Genomic DNA, 20,131 nt, shown 5'->3' with positions numbered 1-20,131 from the left:
TTTAAGAGTTTTAGCCAAATGTTTTATAATATAGTATAGATTTGAATTAAAAAATTACACAAAAATTAGGATATTTAAATAGTTAATCTGATACTAATATCGATATATTTTTGTCAAATTTTTTATGATATCTTCAAGTTTATATTTTATTCATAAATAAAAACATCATCGCTTTTTTCAAAATCACATAAGACCATATTATAACATCAACTTATATAAATAATAAAATGAAATATTAAAATCAAGATGTATCTCGCTGCATTGCGCGAGTACCCTTCTAGTTATATTATAAAGCATTTGATAAAAACTCTTAAAAACTATTTTTCATGCATGAAATATTGTTTATTGATACATATTACTTAAAATTTAAAATTACAAGTAACTTTACGTAAGTACAACTTATTAAAGCTCTATTTTTAAATACGTGTAACTAACTGCAGATAAACATAATCAAGTACATGATAAACATCCATTTTAAGTATAAAAAATGTAAAATATAACTAAGATAATAATTAAGCTTTAACAGAATATTTAATTATTATTTTTATAAAAAATTAAATCTAAATTAAATAAAACATTATTTTTTTCAAATTTGTATTATATCTTCAAATTTATATTTATTTAAAAATAAAAACATTATTATTTTCTCAAAACCATATAAAATCGTATCATATTAATAGAAACAAAAAAAAAAACTAAATAGTAAAATCGAGATTTATTTTACTATATTACATGAATACCATTCTAATTATATAAAATTACGCAATTATCCTCCTAGTTATATAAAATATTAATTTGCACCCGAGTTCTTTTTCTGGTTGTGATTCAGAAATCCGATCATGATACAAAGCAAAGTTCAAATCATATAAGGCTTACGGACAACTCAAACAAAGACATTCTGCATCAAAACTTTCATCATCAATTCATGGTGTTTGATTCATGTTAGCCTAGAGTTATGATGACTATAAATATGACAGACATAAGCTGATAATATCATATTAGTAACTAACATTGCTTTAACAAAACCAACAAAAAAAACAGATTAGAAGACCTGAATAATTTCATTGAAAACAAGCTTGTGCTCACCTTAAACAGGTTATCACATAAATATAGGATTAACCAAGTGGTTACAAGGAGTGATCTCAGATAACCAATCAATAAGATGCCAAAGGTTCATGGTCCATTGGTATTGTTGAAGGAGTTTCTTCTGGCAGTTTTGAGGACAGTCTTGTCTGCAACTATAAAATATGCAGCTCCAGCCACTGAAATTTCATAACGTATATGCAGATTTTTGGTTAGACATTTGATACCCACAAAAGAAAGGTCTAACTAAGAAAAAGTAAGATTGCAATATGGTCGTGAACCTGTGGAGATGATGAGAGCTTGGGTTGTGTGGTTAAGATGGGCTCTTGCCCATGGGCCATGGCACCATTCTTGCACTTGCAACCTGCAACACATATATGCATGAAATCAGTCTATTGAGTGATCTTGTGTGAAACTTGATGCACTAATTAACCACGTTCTTGATCATGCATCAAGACTCTGTATAAACCACAGAGGCTCAAAAGTATAACAACAATTTGGGGCTGATTGGTTTGTATCAACAACGATCCTAATCACAAAAATTAATGGTTTGACCCGTACCAGCAAAGAATTATTATGTGCATATACATATATTAAAAGAAGAGGGTAAAAAATTTCAACCAAGAGTTCAATCAGAAACAAAACTTTAACAGAAATGAAGAAAAGTTACAGAAACCTGTGTGAATGTTAGGGTAATTCAAATGACAGCGTGTTTCAGATCGAACCAGTTGAAGAAGAATTGATCTTGCCATTTTTTGTGAATCAAAACACTCTCAACTCAAAATCTCTCTCACAGTCCGATTGAATGTTCATATACATACACACAGATATATGTATACTTTGAATGAGATTACATAAAATAGAGGGATTATTACATTCAACTCACTATCATTTAGTGCACTGCCCTAAAATCTAAAATGAAACAACATGATACAATAGAAAGCAAACGCACCTTCTTTACCGAGGCGGGCCAAGATAGAACGAGCCCTAGAAACACAATGAAGAAAAACGTCACCCAGATCCCAATATCGCAAAGCTTTCCCCGGATCCTCACGAAATGAAAAACGGCCCCCAAAGATCGCAATCTCGCAAAGCTTTCCCTGAAGACCCGAAACCAGTCATGTCGGACCGTTAGCATTAGCAGGCGGTGGAGGTGCRACAAGGACAGAAGGCGGTGGAGGTGGGGCGATGATTATCAATGGAGAAGAAAGAARGAAAACGTAAAGTTTTGGAAGGCTGAAGCATTAGCAGGCGGTGGAGGTGCGACAAGGACAGAAGGCGGTGGAGGTGGGGCGACGATTATCAATGGAGAAGAAAGAAGGAAAACGTAAAGTTTTGGAAGGCTGAAGGTTTAAGGTTGGAATGTTTTTAAAAAAAGGAAAAAAATGAGAAAAAAGGAAGCTAGGAATCTTGGCCCGTGATGATGACACGTCATCTATGCAAGTTTCTGTTTTATATAGATATATAGATAGATTACGCAATTATCCTCCTAGTTATATAAAATATTAATTTGCATTCATAGAGAAAAAAAAAACTCGACCGATCCTTTTAAATCGGTTCGTCTCTTAAAGCTACGTTGGAAGGTAAAGAAGTCCAATTGTCAGCCACCTGTAAATGATGCCTCCATCGTCATTTCCAAAGCTCTCCTCACCTTCTTCTACATAACAAGCACACAAACCCCACTCATTGTTCACTTCTTCCAACCATGAAGTTCGACCGCCCTTCCAATTCCGCCACCTCTCAAACCCTTACCGCCACCACCTCCACCACTTCTCAAGATGCTCTTTTGCTTGTCCGTGAAACTCTAAGAATCTCCGCCAACCTCGCATCTTCTCCTCCGCCCTCGGTTGTTGCTCCCTCCCAGACTAGGTCGCAAGAGGCAACCAGTTTCGGTCTGGTTGAAGATCAATTCGTTGATGCCAGCTTGAGATTGATTTGTTATGAGGAAATCGATGGCCGTAGATTTAAATATTTGGCGCATAACGACGGGAAAAAGTTCAAGACGGGTTCAAATTCGATCCGTGCCGTCAGCTTGCAGTCTCGTCAAGCCCCTGCGGATGTCGGTTTTTCCTTCTCTCTCTCTTCTATTCTCTATGTACACCGATATGCGCAGTGTGTGTGTGTGTGTGTTTGTGTGCGCGTAGAGCTTCGTGTTGTTGTCTTGCCCATTTATCTTTAATGCGTATGTTCTTCCTGTTGAATTTGTATTTAGATAGCTATTACTCCGCAGTTGATTGCGTGATCACTGAACCGTCATTTGGTGGTCAAATTTTTCGAATATTTTATGCTACATCTGCTTATAAGTAAATACATAAAGAAAAAAGAATCAAGAGATAGACGTTTTCAATTTCCTTGAGTCATTGCTGATTTATTTAATGTTATCAAATACCAATTACAAAGATTCAAGTTATCAATTGGATAAATTATGTTCTTTTCAACCCCAAAAGAGGCGAAGTTTTCACTTTTTTGGTACAGATAGGTCATGAATGGCCTGGCCCGTTATTAAGTCTTGGAAGTTATAATTTTTTTTTTGTGTAAGCATGTAAGTTCTAATAACTTCAATCAGTATGAAAGTAAAGTTCTTAAAGTCATTCTTGATTAACATGGTCAACATCTAGCTTACTGTGTATCAATGTTTATACTTCTATATGCAAAGAGTAGATGAAGTGAAGAGAAATTGCAGATTAAGATGAGAGAATTTAACCCAATCTATTAAAATATTAAGTGCTGAAGATTATGGCTTAGATCAACTGATAAAAGGTCAAAATGCTAAGCGCTGCAGAAAAGAAAAAAACATGGACAGATCAAAGCAAAGCTGAAGCACCAGCAATAAACTTGAAAGCCATATTTCTGTGTGGATTGGCTGGGTGATAACTTGTCAGTTCTACCAGCATGTAATCAGATTCATGCATATAAGCAACAGGGCTCTTATCCCAAACTAATTCATAAACATGTCCATGATTTTCTGTCACAAGTTTATTGCTGTATCGTTTTCAGTTGCCATTGATACCATGTAGCATTGCAGGAGTTGATGTCCTTTATAAGATCCTATGTAGTTCCAGAAGGCTTCCCTGACAGTGTTAGCCCTTCGTATGTGCCCTACATGACATGGAGAGCTTTAAAGGTACACCATTATATATTGAGGAAGGATCTGGTCTGTAACTAATGTGATGATATGTCTTCTTACTTTACATACCAGCATTCTCATTACTCTTTTAATGATTTATTGATGTATGTTCAATGTAGCATTTCTTTGGTGGAGCGATGGGCGTCTTCACCACACAAGCACTTCTGCATTCTGTTGGTGTCTCCAAAAACCAAGCTACCTCTGGTGCCGTAGCTATCAACTGGATTATCAAGGTAATGACAATGTTCACTTTTCACATATGAATGCCATTTGGTTTTGCTCATTCTTTAAAGTGGTGCTTTAAAGGTCACCATCATTGAGAACACTTTTCTATAAAAGTTGGCTCATCAAACTTGTAATATCATTATCTTAGATGATACTACTTTATATAGTTAAGTCTGTTATTTCTTTGGAATACTACCTGTTGCTCCTTGTAAGGATTAATATTCTAGAACATTGTGACTTTAGATCATTTCCTTCTCCTTCAATCATTTTTTGTTGAATCTGTAATGGGTTGATGTTTTTATTTTGATGATGCAACCAAGTTGTTCTAGAATGGTACAGTACCTGCAGTTGGAGCAAATGATAGAGGAATTGCAAAAGCAGTATGGTAAAGAAAGATAAGGAGGATTAACAAGGAGGCTCAAATATCATTCATATAAAATGATTCAACTGCATCAAAATTCAGCCTTCTTATCCTGAGGACTAGGCTATAGGCTGCCTCTGTACATGGCATTGATTACTAATTTAGAAAGACAGAGACATTAATTACCAAGTCTGAAAAGTAAAGCAGAGCAGGAACCATCAGCATTGAAAACTAAACTTGGACCAAAGCTAGAAACGATGAGCTCGCATAGGACCTCTTGATTTACACAGAATAAACAAACCCCTATGGATCTAAAAAATTGAACCTTGAACTTAGTGTTTGCACAATGTATTGGGTCCACACATCTTGAAAAATATTTTAGGTGTGTTTCTTTCCTTCCTTTTTTTTCTTTGGTGACATAAAGGTAAAAATAATATTTTTGTTGTTGGTTGGTTGATCTGTTACAGTACCATACAAGTTACAACATTGGTTCGTTTTAAGTTGAAACAATTTTGAGTAATACCAAGAACAAGGCACTAGGCAGTCACTACTTAACTTTCTTGTTTAACAGCTCAAGCACTTTCTAGTTTAACTTTGTGGAAAGTGGGGTGCCTCCTGCCCAACCACTTTTTAGTTTAACAGCTCATAATGCAATCTTTTGCTTGTAATTCATAGTTTATTTGTACAACACACATTAGACATAAGTTGTACAGGCACTAGGCAGTCACTACTTAACTTTGTTCTAATGACATTCAGTATATGCTCTCTCAGGATGATCAGTTGAATATAAAAGCTATATGATTAATGTTTGATAAAGAAAGGAAATAATTATTTTTACCATATTTCGGTGAAATTTGAGTTAGGAATTCTGTTTCTTACATAATAAGATCATTTTATATTCTTGATGTGTAGGATGGTTCTGGGCGCATTGGCAAAATGCTTTTTTCTCGGCAAGGAAAGAAATTTGATTATGATTTGAAGCAGGTGAATTTTTCTGTGTCAAGCTTGTCTTACGTTTGACCTATGTTATGGAAGTAAAAACATTACAAATCTGATCAATTTATTTCTTTTAGCTTCGACTATCAGGTGACCTTCTGATGGAGTTGGGTGCTGGAGTAGAATTGGCAACTGCAGCTGCACCGCACCTCTTTCTGCCTCTTGCCTGTGCTGCCAATGTTGCTAAGGTTTTTTAGCTCTCTTCTCTCTGTGTTTATGAAGTCATGCCACTGTTGTGAAACTAATTCTGATGTTTTACCAAGTTCTCTTTTTATTTGTAGAATGTTGCTGCTGTTACATCAACATCAACTCGTACTCCCATATACAAAGCCTTTGCAAAGGGTGAAAACATAGGCGATGTTACTGCCAAGGGAGAATGTGTTGGAAATGTGGCGGACCTGGTATGTCTGACTGATACATTCATTCGGCCTATTTGAGTTATTGTTTGTAGCAATGATATGAAAACATTTGCCCAAATGCTGTTGGACTTGCATTATTTAAGGTTAACATGGTAAGTTTATTATTTCTATAATTAAGAAGTCCTATTCCAGAAAGTAATTAAGGGATATATATATATATATATATATATATATATTACCATCTTACCATATACTATAATCACATTAGGGAAAAGTAGCAATTACATTACATTGTTTGCATAATTATTTGGCTCTATATATAGGAGATTAGTAGAAAATAGATGGCATGCTTGATGTGATCATAGTTACCAAATATTAAGTTGAGAATCTTAGGAGAGAACTTACCTCTCTGAAGTTGGTAATTTTTTATTTCTTTGTTGTTTTATTATTACTCTTTGCCTCAGGGGACCGGTATCGGGGATAATGGCAAGTTTTTTTGTTGGGGGATGAAGTACGCCAAAAATTAGTAATTTTAGCTCGAAAGTTTGTCAACTAAGGAAATATTGCAGCTAATGACATCACAATTTCAAGGTGTTGCCATTTAATGGATAAAATTGGATTATTAGTTTCTGTTGAAAGGTTAATTTCTCTCCTCTCCTAGCGTGTGTTTTTTCTTGAGGGGTGCAGGTGGTGTTGTGGGTGTTCTTTCTCAATGATATTCATATATGCATGTTTCAAGCTGGATGTGGTTGATATTACTTATTAGCTATAAGTTCAATGACAAGGATGTATGACCGATAGTATGAGTAAGGCTGGAATTATGGCAACTATGAAAAAGCAAAGTGTTGTAGTTTGTTAGATATACATAGAAGTAGTAATAGTAGCTTTAAACTTGATAGAGTTTAGGGTTTATCTTTGGGCATACGACCTATGTTATAACTGTTATATATTTGTTTTCCTTGTATTGTAAATGATGCTTTCTTAAGTTATTTTGTGGCATGACAGCAGAAGCTGTCACCAATATAGCACATCTTGCAGCTCCTGCTGCTTCTTATTGTCTTGATTCTTTAATCAGTTTCTGTTCCAACCAACACACAGCTGCTGGTTTGATATAAGATGGCCCTCTTCTGTGTCTTGTTGCTGGCCAATTTGGTGTTGTGAGTTGGATTGATTCAACAATCAATGTAAACAGAGTGCAGTCCTTAGAGGAGTTTCACTAGTGGAATAATAGGAAAAGGGGAACAGAAAGTAAGGGCCATATGTATTTTGGCAGTGAACATGTATTTATACTAGATTTATTGTAAGCAAGTATCTGTAATACCCCTATGATAGACTTCAGGGTATAAGGGCATGTTCAAGAAGGAAAGAGAAGAGGGCAGATGAATAAGATAAAGATAAAGCACAAGTTTTGGATAAGTCCTCAAGTTTATAGATAATTATCTTGTGTTTATTTTATTTGTTTTGCTTTAGGATTCATTTTATTCTAGGGAGTCTTTTACTTATTAGTTTAAATACTTTAATTGTTTACCTTTTGGAATATAAATCGATTTATTATTGTTCAATTCTCTGGGATTGAATAGGGAGAGACCGTAGCCTCTCGAAAGCTGTAGGATATTAACACTATAATCTTGGCATTTTTTATTGACTCTTATCAAATTGGTTTCAGAGCCTACTGTTGCTGTTCTGGATTAGTATTTGTGATTATTGTTCACGATTACTGTTCACGCAATAATGACTTGATCAGTAACATCGAGGTAGAGGGAAGCTTGGGAACGATCCAAGTGGAGGTGGACTTGTTGAAGGATGCAGAAAGTGATGAAACAAATGGAAACAACATAGCTATTGCAAGAAGCAGCACTGAGAACACTGGGGGAGAGGACGAAAGCGAAGACAACAGACAACCAAAAAGGGTGGACTATCACGGGGACAAAAACTACGATACGGTCGATTTCTTGCGATAAGGAGGAAACTAGGGTTACCTGTTCGAAGTGACAGATCGAGACGGTTGGATATTTGAGGGCTGAAAGGTATTTCGCTCTTACTAAACTAACCAATGACGAAAAACTAGAAGTCTTGGTCATTGCTTTTAAGGGTGACGCTTTGTTGTTGTTCCAATGGGAGAATAAAAAGAGATCTATTATTGGAAGAATTACAAACATTACTGCTTCATGTGAGCAATTCTTGGCCATGAAGCAAGACGACATGATGGCGGAATACAAAAGAAGGTTTGTTACATTGGCAGACCTGTTAGAAGGGATTCCAGATTAAGTTTTTGTTAGTCGATTCTTAAACGGGTTGAGTCCAAATTAGAGCATAAGTCTGCACCTTAGCACCGGTGAGATTGGAAAGGCCATGGAACTAGATTAGAGGATAGAAGAAAAAAATAATATTTTAGCAAGAATAAATAATCCAAAAGGTATGGTGAACAAGCATAATGGAGAAGGATCCGTGGGAAACAAGGGAGTTGTTGAACCCTCCAACAAGAGTAGTAGATAGGGAGGAAGATCTGTCAGGGAATTTAGAAGGTTGTCCGATCAAGAACTTCAACAATGTAGGACTCAAGGTTTATGTTATAGGTGTGATGAGAAGTATTCTCCGGGTCATCGATGCAAAAAGAAGGAACTTAGTGTGTTGGTGGTTTAAGAGGCGGAAGAGTATAACGTCGATGAATACCCAAAAATGGTGGAGATGATGGCATTGGCGGGAATAGAAACGTGAAAAGAAGTAGAAGTGGAAGTGTCATTGAACTTAATAGTAGGATTGTCAACACTGAAGACTATGAAGTTAGAAGGAGAGGTGGAAGGTCAAAAGGTAGTTGTTTTTAATTGACAGTGGGGCTTCCTACAATTTTATAGCCAGGATGTTAGTTGAGAATTTTGGTTTATCTACGAGAATCACAAAAGAATATGATATCTCAATAGGAGAGGGAGAAGCATGAAGGGACACAAGGTATGTCAAAGGGTGAAGCTAAGTATGCAAGGAATTGAAGTTGTGGAAGAATTCTTGCCCATTAATTTGGGAAACTCGGATGTAATATTAGGCGTTCAATGGTTGGCCTCACTTGGACGAAACATGGGTGAATTGGCAAAACCATGTGATGAGATTCAAAAAAGGAGGGGAAATCTTAACCTTGAAAGGAAACCTAGCTCTTGGCAGATCCCTAGTATCATTAAAATTGATGATGAAGACACTAAGGAATGGAGGACAAGGGGTGTTAATTGAATTAGGAAATGTGGAAGCTGAGAACAAGGGTAGCAAAATGTTACCTGACAACTTGGAGAAACTAATAAAGGAAATGAGGTTGTTTTTTGTATGCCAGACGGATTACCACCAAAAAGAGGGAGAGAATATGGGATTGTGCTTAAGCAAGGAGTAGAATCGGTTAATGTCTGCCCTTATCGATATCCACAATGCCAGAAGGATGAGATCGAAAAAATGGTGAAAGAAATGTTGAGTGCATGACTTGTTCAATATAGCCAAAGTCCATTCCCAAGTCCGATACTTTTGGATAAAAAGGACGGGAGTTGGAGATTTTGTGTCGACTATAGAGCTTTAAATAAAAAAACAGTACCGGCCAAATTTCCAATCCGATAATTGAGGAGTTGCTAGACGAACTACACGAGGCTTCTTATTTTTCAAAACTAGATCTTAAATCTGGTTATCACGAAATCAGAATGAAGGAGGACATACACTAGACTGCTTTTAGAACATATGAAGGCCACTACGAGTTTCGGGTTATGCCTTTTGGTCTATCAAATTCTTAATCCACATTTCAGGCACTGATGAACGATATATTTCGACCTTTTTAAGAAAATCCATGCTGATATTTTTTTAATGATATTTTGGTGTATAGTAGGGACGAAAATGATCATGTAAAGCACTTAAGGTGCTGTGGGAAACAACTTGTATGTGAACAGGAAAAAGTGTAAGTTCGGCCAAGAAGAACTAGTATATTTGGGGCATGTGGTCTCAAAAAAAGGGGTGTCTATGGATATGACGAAAGTTGAAGCAATGCTCAAATGGCCAACACTAAAAACTGTAACACATCTAAGCGGATATTTGGGTTTAACTGGTTACTGTAGAAAATTCATCAAGGATACGGGTAGATTGCAAGGCCTTTAATGGATTTGTTGAAGAAACAAGGATTTAAGTGGCAAAAGACGGCTCATGTGGCCTTCGAAGAAGGTATTGACTACAACCCCACTTTTGAAGTTACCGGATTTTAGTCAGCCATTTGAAATTGAAACAGACGCATCGGGGCAGGGCGTTGGGGCGATATTACTGCAACGGGGACAATCGATCGTATACCATAGCCAAGTTTTAGGTTAGGTTGCTTGACCGAAACACATATATGAGAAGGAACTCATGGCCATCATATTTGCAATAACAAAGTGGCGGCTGTACTTGATCGGAAGGAAGTTCGTTGTAAGGACATGCCAACAAAGCTTGAGGTTTCTATTGGAGCAAAGGTTGGTAGAACCACAATACCAAAAGTGGTTAACCAAGCTCTTGGGGTACGAGCTTGAAATCATTTACAAGACAGGGAAGAAAAACCAAGCAATGGATGCATTATCAAGGAGTGACAGAGTGTTTTATGTTGGGAGGACCTCAATGAAGGCAATGGGAGACAATCAAAGAGGAAATAACCAAGGATTCATTTTTAATTAGGGTAATGCCCAAGCTACAATCACAAGAAGGGGTGCACAAAGGATTTGAAGTAAGGCAAGGTTTATTATGGTACAAGGATAGGTTGGTAATCTCAAAGTCTTCACAATTGATTCCTATCATTTTGGAGGAATTTCATGCATAACCAATGGGGGACATTTCGCAGTGGTGAGAACGTATCAAAGAATAGTCTCTGAATTGTTTTGGATGAGCATGAAGGGAGAATTAAGGGAATGTGTCAAGAAGTATGAGGTCTGTCAAAGAAATAAAAAACCTAAGGGGGAACACTTGGCTTGTTGCAACCAATTCCACTACTGCTAATGGTATGGGAGGAATTGACTATGACTTTTATGATGGTAGTTGATCGGTTAAGCAAATATGCTCACTTCATTCCATTAAAACACCTATTTTTAGCAGCAATAGTAGCTGAAGTTTTAATACTGGAGATTGTTCCGAACTTGGTGATCATCGATAAGGATAAAGTTTTTCTTTGCAGTTTCTGGAAGGAGATTTTTTGATTACAAGGTATGAAGTTAACGTTTACCACTGCATATCATCTACAATCCGACAGACATACATATTCAATAAGGAAAGAGAAGAGGGCTATTTAATAAGATACATATAAAGCACAAGTTTCGGATAAGTCCTCAAGTTTACATAATTATCTTATGTTAATTTTATTGTTTTATTCATTTTGCTTTAGGATTCGTTTTATTCTAGGAGTCTTTACTTATTAGTTTAAATACCTTCATTATTTACCTTTTGGAATATAGATCAGTTTATTATAATTCAATCATCTGAGACTAAATAGGGAGAGACTGAAGCCTCTTGAAAGCTGTAGGGTATTAATACTCTATCTTGGCATTTTTTATCGACTCCTATCACCCTACCAACAGAATAACAAAATCAACAGTTAGGGTACTTCAATTCTTTACTGGTCCTCTTTCCAATGTTGACTTGGCTTCTTCTTTTGACTATGCATAAGGCGAATAGGAGGGTATCTAACATTACCCTGCTCCCAAAGAACACCTTGTCCTCAAGGTGGAAATCTGGAACACTTGTTGCATGGCTTGCAAAATCCTCCCAAGATGCCCCCGACTGGTGAAACTCCTTCCACTTAAGTAGGATCTCTAACTTCTCCCTTGCCACTGCATAAATTGAACATGCTCTTAGCACAATCTTCGGGACAACTTTCAATTCCATTTTAGCATTTAATTGGGGTGACAAAGTTGGTGTTACCCACTTTTCGCCTACTGCTTTCTTCAGTTGATAAACATGGAATATTGAGCGAATGAGTACAGATTCTGGAAACTGGAGCTTATACACGACCTTGCCAATTCGTTGAATGACTTGGAACGGCCCATAAGATTGAATCGCGAGCTGCCTTGCAACTGATTTTTGACAGATACGGTTGAAGTTTCAAATATATCCAATCCCATTTAATGCTGAACATCTTTGCAACTCTTTTCTGCTGCCAATTTTATTTGATGTTGAGCCCTTAGCATATGTGCTTGACAATTTTTTAAGATAGCATCCTTATCAACAGTTGTTCTTCTAAAGAAAGAAACCCCCATATGCCTTGACTATGTTTGAAGCAACTTAGATGGGTCACAACCATACAATACCTTAAAGGGTGTACACGTAGTTGAAGTGTGAACGGAAGTATTATGCCAAAATTCAGCCTACGGTAACCGGTGTGCCTACTTTCGAGGATTGCCTTGGATGGAACAGCTTAAGTATGTTTCCACCCCCTTGTTAATGATCTTTGATCGACCATTAGTGTGGGGGTGATACATGATGTTGCATACTAGGTTTGTTCCTTGCAACTGAAATAGTTCTTTCCAAAAAATGCTCATGAATACCTTATGTCAATCGGGTACAATTGTAGATGGGAATCCATGAAGGCGAATCTCTCCCGAACAAACGTCACAACCAAAATTGCATCAAAGGGATGTAGTAACACTGTATCAAACTCATTCAAACAAGGCAACCTTCGATGAAATTCTTCGTTATTTCCTCCCAAACCTGAGAGGGTATTGGCAATGGTTGTAACAATCCTGCGGGATGGGTAGATGCTGAATTTTGTTGTTGACATATTGTACAAGCCTGCACATACCATTGAATTGATTTGTGCATTCCAACCCAAAACCATTCAGAACTATGCGTTGATAAGTTTTTAATTCCTTGGTATGACCGCCAACCACGGAATAGTGGAATTTCAATAGAAGTTTGGGAATGAAGGGCTTGTGAGGAATCACTATCCATCCGTTCTACATCAGTTTACCACGTTCCAAGAAGCATGCCAAGTTTCATTTAGTGCCTCATCTGAGTATTTAGTTGGCATTGCTTCAATGATTGGTTGCAATGGTAGCTGTTAGGTGAATTTGTCGTTGTTCGATAGAAATGTATTTCGATAGCTATCCACGTAAATAAGAAGCAAGCGTTTTATGTGTGTACAAACAAAGTGAAATGGAACAAAGTGAAATGGGATTAGATGCCATTCTTCAATGGTTCATACTTTCAGAGATGGCAATTTAATCATGCTTTATATTGTGCTGAACTTTAATAGTGTTAGATATATAACAGTAATATATTTATAAAATTGGTTTATGGTTGAATTCTCTACAACAGCACACTATGCTTTCTTAACCATTCCATATCGCAGGTAACTAACTCAGGCTTTCTAAATTTTATTGTTTCAATGGTTTTGTGTTCTATTTTGTTAGATGGAGATATCCATCAATTTGAAAAGGGAGATATCCAAATTAGACACTAGTTCTTCATCTCCATGGATTGCCCACTCGATGCCAAAGAACCCCAATACTAAATTTTTTTGATGATTTAATTTTTGTCAATAGATAGAAGGCTCTAAGACATTTAGACATGCAGTGTAACAAACATTTAACAACTAAAATGTAATGCTGAAATAGAAAATCTATGATCCACCACACACAAAGATAGCACTACGCAGGAGATATCATGATTACAGAAAAAGAAAACCATTATAACTCTTTTTTACCATTTCCCGAGTCCCTGCTAATGAAGAAGTTGTGAGACAAATCAGCTCAGACTATCAAATGATTTGGATTCCACTCGTTTTGATAATAACGATTTGATACTTCACATATGTAAATTAGTTTTGAGTTGAATACATTATTTTCTTGTGAAGTTGGGAACGGGATTGAGCATCATCATAGCTAAAAGAAATCCTTCGCTGTTCACCACATTTGCCCTACTCTCTTGTGGATATCTTTTCAGCTCTTACAGAGAGGTATATCTATGCTAAGCTGGTAAACACCATTTTTAATATCGTAAGGTTTTTCCTTTTTAACTTAGTGTTCATTGAGTTACCTTTTCACTTGACCAGGTAAAATCTGTTGTCCTGCATACGTTGAATCGGGCGAGGTTCACTGTGGCCGTAGAATCATTTCTTAAGACAGGTTAGTTTGAGTCACTTGGCTGTTGCCTATTATTTTTTATGCTTTTGTTATTTATTTTAGCCATTCACGATTGAAGCATTACTAGGGCCATTGTTTTGAGGAAACCAACTTTGTGTAGAGAACTCAATTCAGTCGTATTTGGTAGGTTAATGGATCTCTTCTAATTATGCAGTCATCCACCAATGTTTGGCTGACTTGGCTAGTTGGTGTTTTTCTTAAAATATATAATATTTATATAAAATGGAACTCACACATCCCCCCCCCTTTGGTGAAGTTGGAACACTTGACCTCTAGGAAGGTTGTGTTACGATACTGCAAGGCCAAAGGTCCTTTTGTTAGCTGGTGTCTTTTTTTGAATGAAGTATATAATATTTATATACGGCAAATGGGACACACACTCATTGCACATTAGAAAATGCTTCAATGAGTATGTATTTATATACCATTGAAGCATTGCTCCCTCTATATTCATATTATAAAATACTGTTCAACTTTCAGCATATATATTTCTGCTTGTTCTTTTCACTTTTCTACAAATTCTTGTTTAAAACTTCAGTTCTGTTTTCACTGTTTGATGGATCTTGAATCTAATGGGGTGCAATATTTTTGTAAAATATATTTTCAATTGACATAAACAATTGTATTGATGAAGTTATTAGATTAGAGCAAATAAATTATCAAATCTTTGGTAATCTGTATTCTGGAACAAATAAAGTTTTTTCCTTCCTTTTTCTGTGGGTGGGATGGAATATGCTATTAATCTTTTGATAGATACCTAAGACAGTAAGGTACCGTTAATTTGCTTATAATATCCTCTTTAAATTGAAAACCGTTTGAACTTCATAGAAGTTTCATTTTGTATATCTTGATTTGATGGAGAAACTAAAACCAACTAAACAGACCGAGTCAATCCCACTCAAAAGTTTGGGGGGTGAGATGTATGCAGACCTGGTCTCTACTCCAAAAGAGTGGAGCTGCTTTTTCCGTAAAGACCCCCGACTTGTGGACAACTGTGAGGAAACAAGTAGAAGTAACAAAGACCAATGTTTTGTGAACAGAGCACGAAAAAAGTAAGAAATAGTAACAAGAAGGTACATCGAAAAGAAGGTAGAACACGCAAGTAAGGCCAAACAACACATCTGTAGCCTAAACGGCCAGGCCTCTACTCTCCTCCCAACCTGAACAATTCCCTTCGCGGTTTCTATCCTTTTTTTTTTGTTAATAGTCATCCATCAAAGTCATGTGAGTTGAACTGCTTTGTACTCAGTAGTAACTTAGAAGATCGGCTTCTCTCTCTACTTGATGAGGGTAAAATTTGACAAATTTCTGATAAAATTTGACCAATACTTTGCTCGGCCTGATCACTAAGAACTTGCATTCCTTCACACTTTCAGAAGTGCTGCCCCTTTTGCTGGTTGACAAATTTTTTTTCTTGTCGATTGGTAACTGAAATATGATGCAACAATGTTTCTTTTTTTATTTGTTTTGTTATTTTGCTCCTTTGCCACTTCCATGTTTGATTTGAGATTCAGACTAGATGGTAATTTTGATGTATAAAATGATGATGAAGATGATGGAGAATGGTTGAATATTTTTTCTATTTTGTGAGAACAAGTGATCCTCCCAAACAACATTAGAGTGCTATATAGTCATGTATAGATTTTATTAGCCTTTTGTTAATGCATAGGAGTAGACCACAAGAGACAAAATTCTTGTCAATGGTATCTGGAATGCAACTTCGAAAGTCCAGGGGTTGCTTTTATAATTTTACCCAATGAATTACTAATGCAACCAAAATCTATGATACTGATAGAAATGCCTATCAACAAAGCCACCTTGTAATAGATTTGCCATACTAATGGGAGTGATGGGAAAGACAAAAAGAGAAGTGGAGATACTGTGCTGGTGTGTTTGTCGATGGAAAGAATCATTACTTTTCTCTCACTGTTTACTAATGTTGTATATGGGTGTGAATAAAGTTAGTGGATTATTCTTTTGGGGTGAAACAAATGACTAAAAAGGTGGCTTTTTATCAGCATGCCCACATTTTTGTAAGATGGAGTGACATTGACAGTAGATATAAATGACAAGTTAAGCTCTACTCTTTGGGGGTAGAGGTCAACTCTTAGGGGTAGTGGTCAGGTCTGCGGACATCCCACTCCCCCATCCCACCTCCGGAGGTGGGATATACTGGGCTCTGCTTGGTTTGGTCTGGTTTTATGCAAATCAATTAGCTGATTTAGATTTTCTTCGACTTCCGTAGCTGCTTCTTTTTTATTTTTATATGTTCCTGATTATTATCTTCATCATTATTATTTGGGTAATGCACATTGAGATGTTATTGATATGGAACCAACCTCTCAAGTTCATTAAGGAACTTTCTGATCAGCTTTTGGAGCACATTTAAACGAAGTTCCTGCTAAATAATTTACTCTTGAAAGTTGAAACTAATAATTTGGTCCCTATAATATTCCAATATTTTTATGTCTCGAGTCACATATAACTTGTCCCTGCAAAAAGTTGTTGCTTTTCGAGTCTCGACCTATGTTTGGGCTTTCTGAAGATTCTTTCTAATAGACAATCTGCATTGCAGAGGTCATATATAAAAATGACGATGTTAGTTGATTTTTCTTTTATGCTTATGATTCAGGGCGTGTCCCAACTTTGCATGAAGGAAACATGATGGAAACGGTATTCAATTTCCCATGGTGCAAAGACAGACCAATTATTCTTGGTATTACCTTTTAACATCTTTTGCTTTGCCATTTACATCAGTTCCCTTTTTTTGGACATGTTTCTTATCATTATGTTACAGGTTCAAGATTTAAGGATGCATTTCAAGATGCAAACTCATTTTATGATGTAGAACCCGTCTTTGAGGTAGTACCCATTCTTCGATCTATTACTACAGTGGATGGTTGCTGTTGTCTCTGCACTGCACATGAACTTGTAATGAGTATTTTATTTTTTTGTTTTTGTAGAAAGAGAGATATGTGGTGGCCTATAATCCTTCAAAAGGAAATATATATGCAGTGCTAAAGGATCAAGCAAAATCAGATGATATATTAAAAGCAGCTTTCCACGTGAGTGCCTTTGCCAATTTTAACTCCCACTGTTTCAGCAAATAACTTCTGTTGTCGATAAGAACTTCTATGATATAACTTCTTTCACCAAGTGTATAATATTTATATACTGCAAATTAAACTCACACACGCTTCTCACCTTTGGTGAGACTTAAAACCTCGTACTGTTGGGCCAATGACCTTTTTTTTATAACTTCTATGATGTAATTATGGGTATCAAGAACGACCACAAATAAGCTCTAGACGGTTAAAAAAGGGTTGTTGATGTCATGTTAGATACTCGAGATTTATAGTGTTCTACTTTTTTGTATGTAATTCAGGCTCATGTGCTTCTCCACATCATTCGGACATCAAAACACAGCCAAATTACTAGCAGTGATGATTCAGCTCTTTTGCCAACATCTGCAGATCTTCAAGCTCATGTGGCAGAATCTTATACCATGGTTTCTGCTTTGTATGCACCTTTTAAGAACAAAGCTAAAGAACAGGTAGAAATGCATTTTTAAAAACGTTTTCCCACTTTATGCTCATAACTTCCTTCCTTCCTTCCTTCCTGTCTTGTTTGCATAGAGAGTTATCAGCAAACCACAATTATATGCCTTGCCTAATACTAGGTTTTGTTAATGTCACCATGAGTAATAGTTTATAAAATATATGCCACATGTCACCATGAGGTGCTACATCCAATTTGCATTGCCCAACTATATGGCCCATGTTTGATTTCACAAGGTCTGTCTACATCCCCACATTTGTGTGGGATTTACCAAGTTTTTTTGGTTTGATTCCACATGGTAGAATTTTACAAGGCCCAAAGTAAAAACCCAGAAGTTAATTTGTTTTCGAGTCAGTTTGCGTCTTGACTAATCCCACAGGACATAACCAGGAAAAATCCTTGGCAATGTATAGTTGGTTTTGTTTTCCATAAATTAAATGTAGAAAATGTTTGTGATGTTAATGGGTGATATGATGCAGGGTTGGGTGATGTCGGATTCACTTCTTAATCCTGGTCGAGCTCGGATATGTGAACAAGTTAAATAAGGAAAGATGATGCTTTTAACTGCTTTTCGTCCAAGGCCAAGTGTGCTTGAAGAGAAGAGAAGAGAAGGTTACGGGCGATAGATCGATATCTAATCATGGGAATCTTGAATTCGGTAAAATAAATAAATAAATAAATAAATAAATAAATAATAACAGTAGGGGTATAAAAGCAAATATGAATTTTGTTTTCTTTCCTGTAATGAGGTGGGTTTTTGTATATGCAAGGAACTCTCTCTTCTCTCTCTCTTCGTGTGTGTGTGTGTATATATATACATCATTTAAAAAAAAAAAAATACAAAGCAAGTGTTTCCAGATAGGGTTTTCTGATAGGTGGGTACATGGTCGTTCGTTTTTTTGTTTGATGATGTTTAGTCCACGTGGACACACATGAGTGGTGGTGACTCACTTCATTCTATTATCTCCATAGTTTTCTCTGGTTCAATTGGGTAGCAAATTCCGAGTGTGGGGTAATGCTAGTGCTGTTGAAACAGACCAAATATACTATTTTTTTTTATTTATAATTTTTATGTATAGATTATTTTCCAAGTTAAAGTATATTTTAGAATTTTCTTTTTCGTGATTTCACGGTTCAAGTTTATATTTAAGATATCAAATACATCTATAGTTATTAATAATCTAAAAAAACTAAATCGGTTTAGTCTTAGACTGTCAACATGTCACAGATAGTCGTGTGTCCGTACCTCTAATCCCATCTGTCTGAACGGATTTGGCCATCCGTCGGACAACTACATCATGAAATAAAAATCCTTTTTTGGTTTATCCAACGATCAAGTGATTTTCATTAGTCCACTTAATATTAAAAACCGAAAAAACGTAATTTCATTTACCTTTATCTATTTGTATCATCGTATTTTTGTTCATCTTCATTTACATGTTTATATCACCCCTAAAACTTTTAACTCGTTCTTGCATGTTAAGACGATGGAAAGTACGTGACAGTGACTAAGGATCAATGTTTTTTCTTAAGCCATCGATGAAAGTACACGAAGAGGGTTTACATTTTTATAAAAGCCATGAGAGATAAAATTGTTGTATTTCTTTCTCAAGAAGAAAAAAAGAAATTATATGATGAGGGACCATAGTAATAAAAAAAGGTACGATATGAATACGTGGTTGGGACAGTGTACTGTTAAGTATAGTGTAAGAAGGTACGCAATTTCATAAGACTGATATGTCGTCATCCACGGTCCTATCCTTCAGATCCAACCTCCTATTCTGCAACATTCATTCTTCTCCTCTTTAATTAACCTCAAAACTCATTCTTTTTCATATAAATTCGTAAATTTGAATTTGATTTACCCAAATATTAATACCTCATCAAATGACGCCCGTCCACTTGTGGACCTAGCTAAAAGATAAAACATTTCAAATTCAACCCATGCTAGCAACTGATACCGTCGTAATTGTGGACCTGGGTTAAATTTGATATTTTTTTTTTATCTTTTAGGTAGGTCTGCAATGTGTCACTTGCGGAGGTAGTGATATTTAGGTAAAACAGAGAGTTGAATGATTAGTAGACTAATTTATGAGAGATAAATGACTATTTAAGTCAATTTCCCATTTAAATCCTCTTTATTATTCCAACTTATTTAAAATAAATATCTACATTTTTATTTATCTTAAAATAAGTGGTAATTTTTCATTTTATCCTTCATTATAAGATGGAGAAACTTTCTCTCAATTATAAGGAGTAATTGTGTCATTTAGTTAATTAAAAAGTATAATAATTACAT

The 20,131-nt window shown here is 36.0% G+C and overlaps 1 protein-coding gene across 1 annotated transcript; it reads left to right on the top strand.

The window, feature by feature from the left end:
* The first annotated feature begins 2,685 nt into the window (after window positions 1-2,685).
* Window positions 2,686-18,704, top strand: LOC112504221 (protein root UVB sensitive 6). The gene is made up of 13 exons (XM_025108157.1): window positions 2,686-3,142; window positions 4,109-4,207; window positions 4,330-4,443; window positions 5,709-5,780; window positions 5,870-5,980; window positions 6,074-6,193; window positions 13,986-14,087; window positions 14,184-14,256; window positions 16,907-16,990; window positions 17,072-17,136; window positions 17,238-17,339; window positions 17,660-17,827; window positions 18,312-18,704. The coding sequence occupies exons 1-13, from the start codon at window positions 2,789-2,791 to the stop codon at window positions 18,375-18,377; spliced, it is 1,530 nt and encodes a 509-aa protein (XP_024963925.1). The 5' UTR covers window positions 2,686-2,788; the 3' UTR covers window positions 18,378-18,704.
* The last annotated feature ends 1,427 nt before the right edge of the window (window positions 18,705-20,131 follow it).

The sequence above is a fragment of the Cynara cardunculus genome, unplaced genomic scaffold (assembly GCF_001531365.2).
Source record: "Cynara cardunculus var. scolymus isolate 2C unplaced genomic scaffold, CcrdV1 Un_Scaffold_4932, whole genome shotgun sequence".
In the NCBI taxonomy this organism is placed as follows: Eukaryota; Viridiplantae; Streptophyta; class Magnoliopsida; order Asterales; family Asteraceae; genus Cynara; species Cynara cardunculus.
Note: the sequence above shows the minus strand (reverse complement) of the source record. Positions and strands in the feature narration are given on the sequence as shown.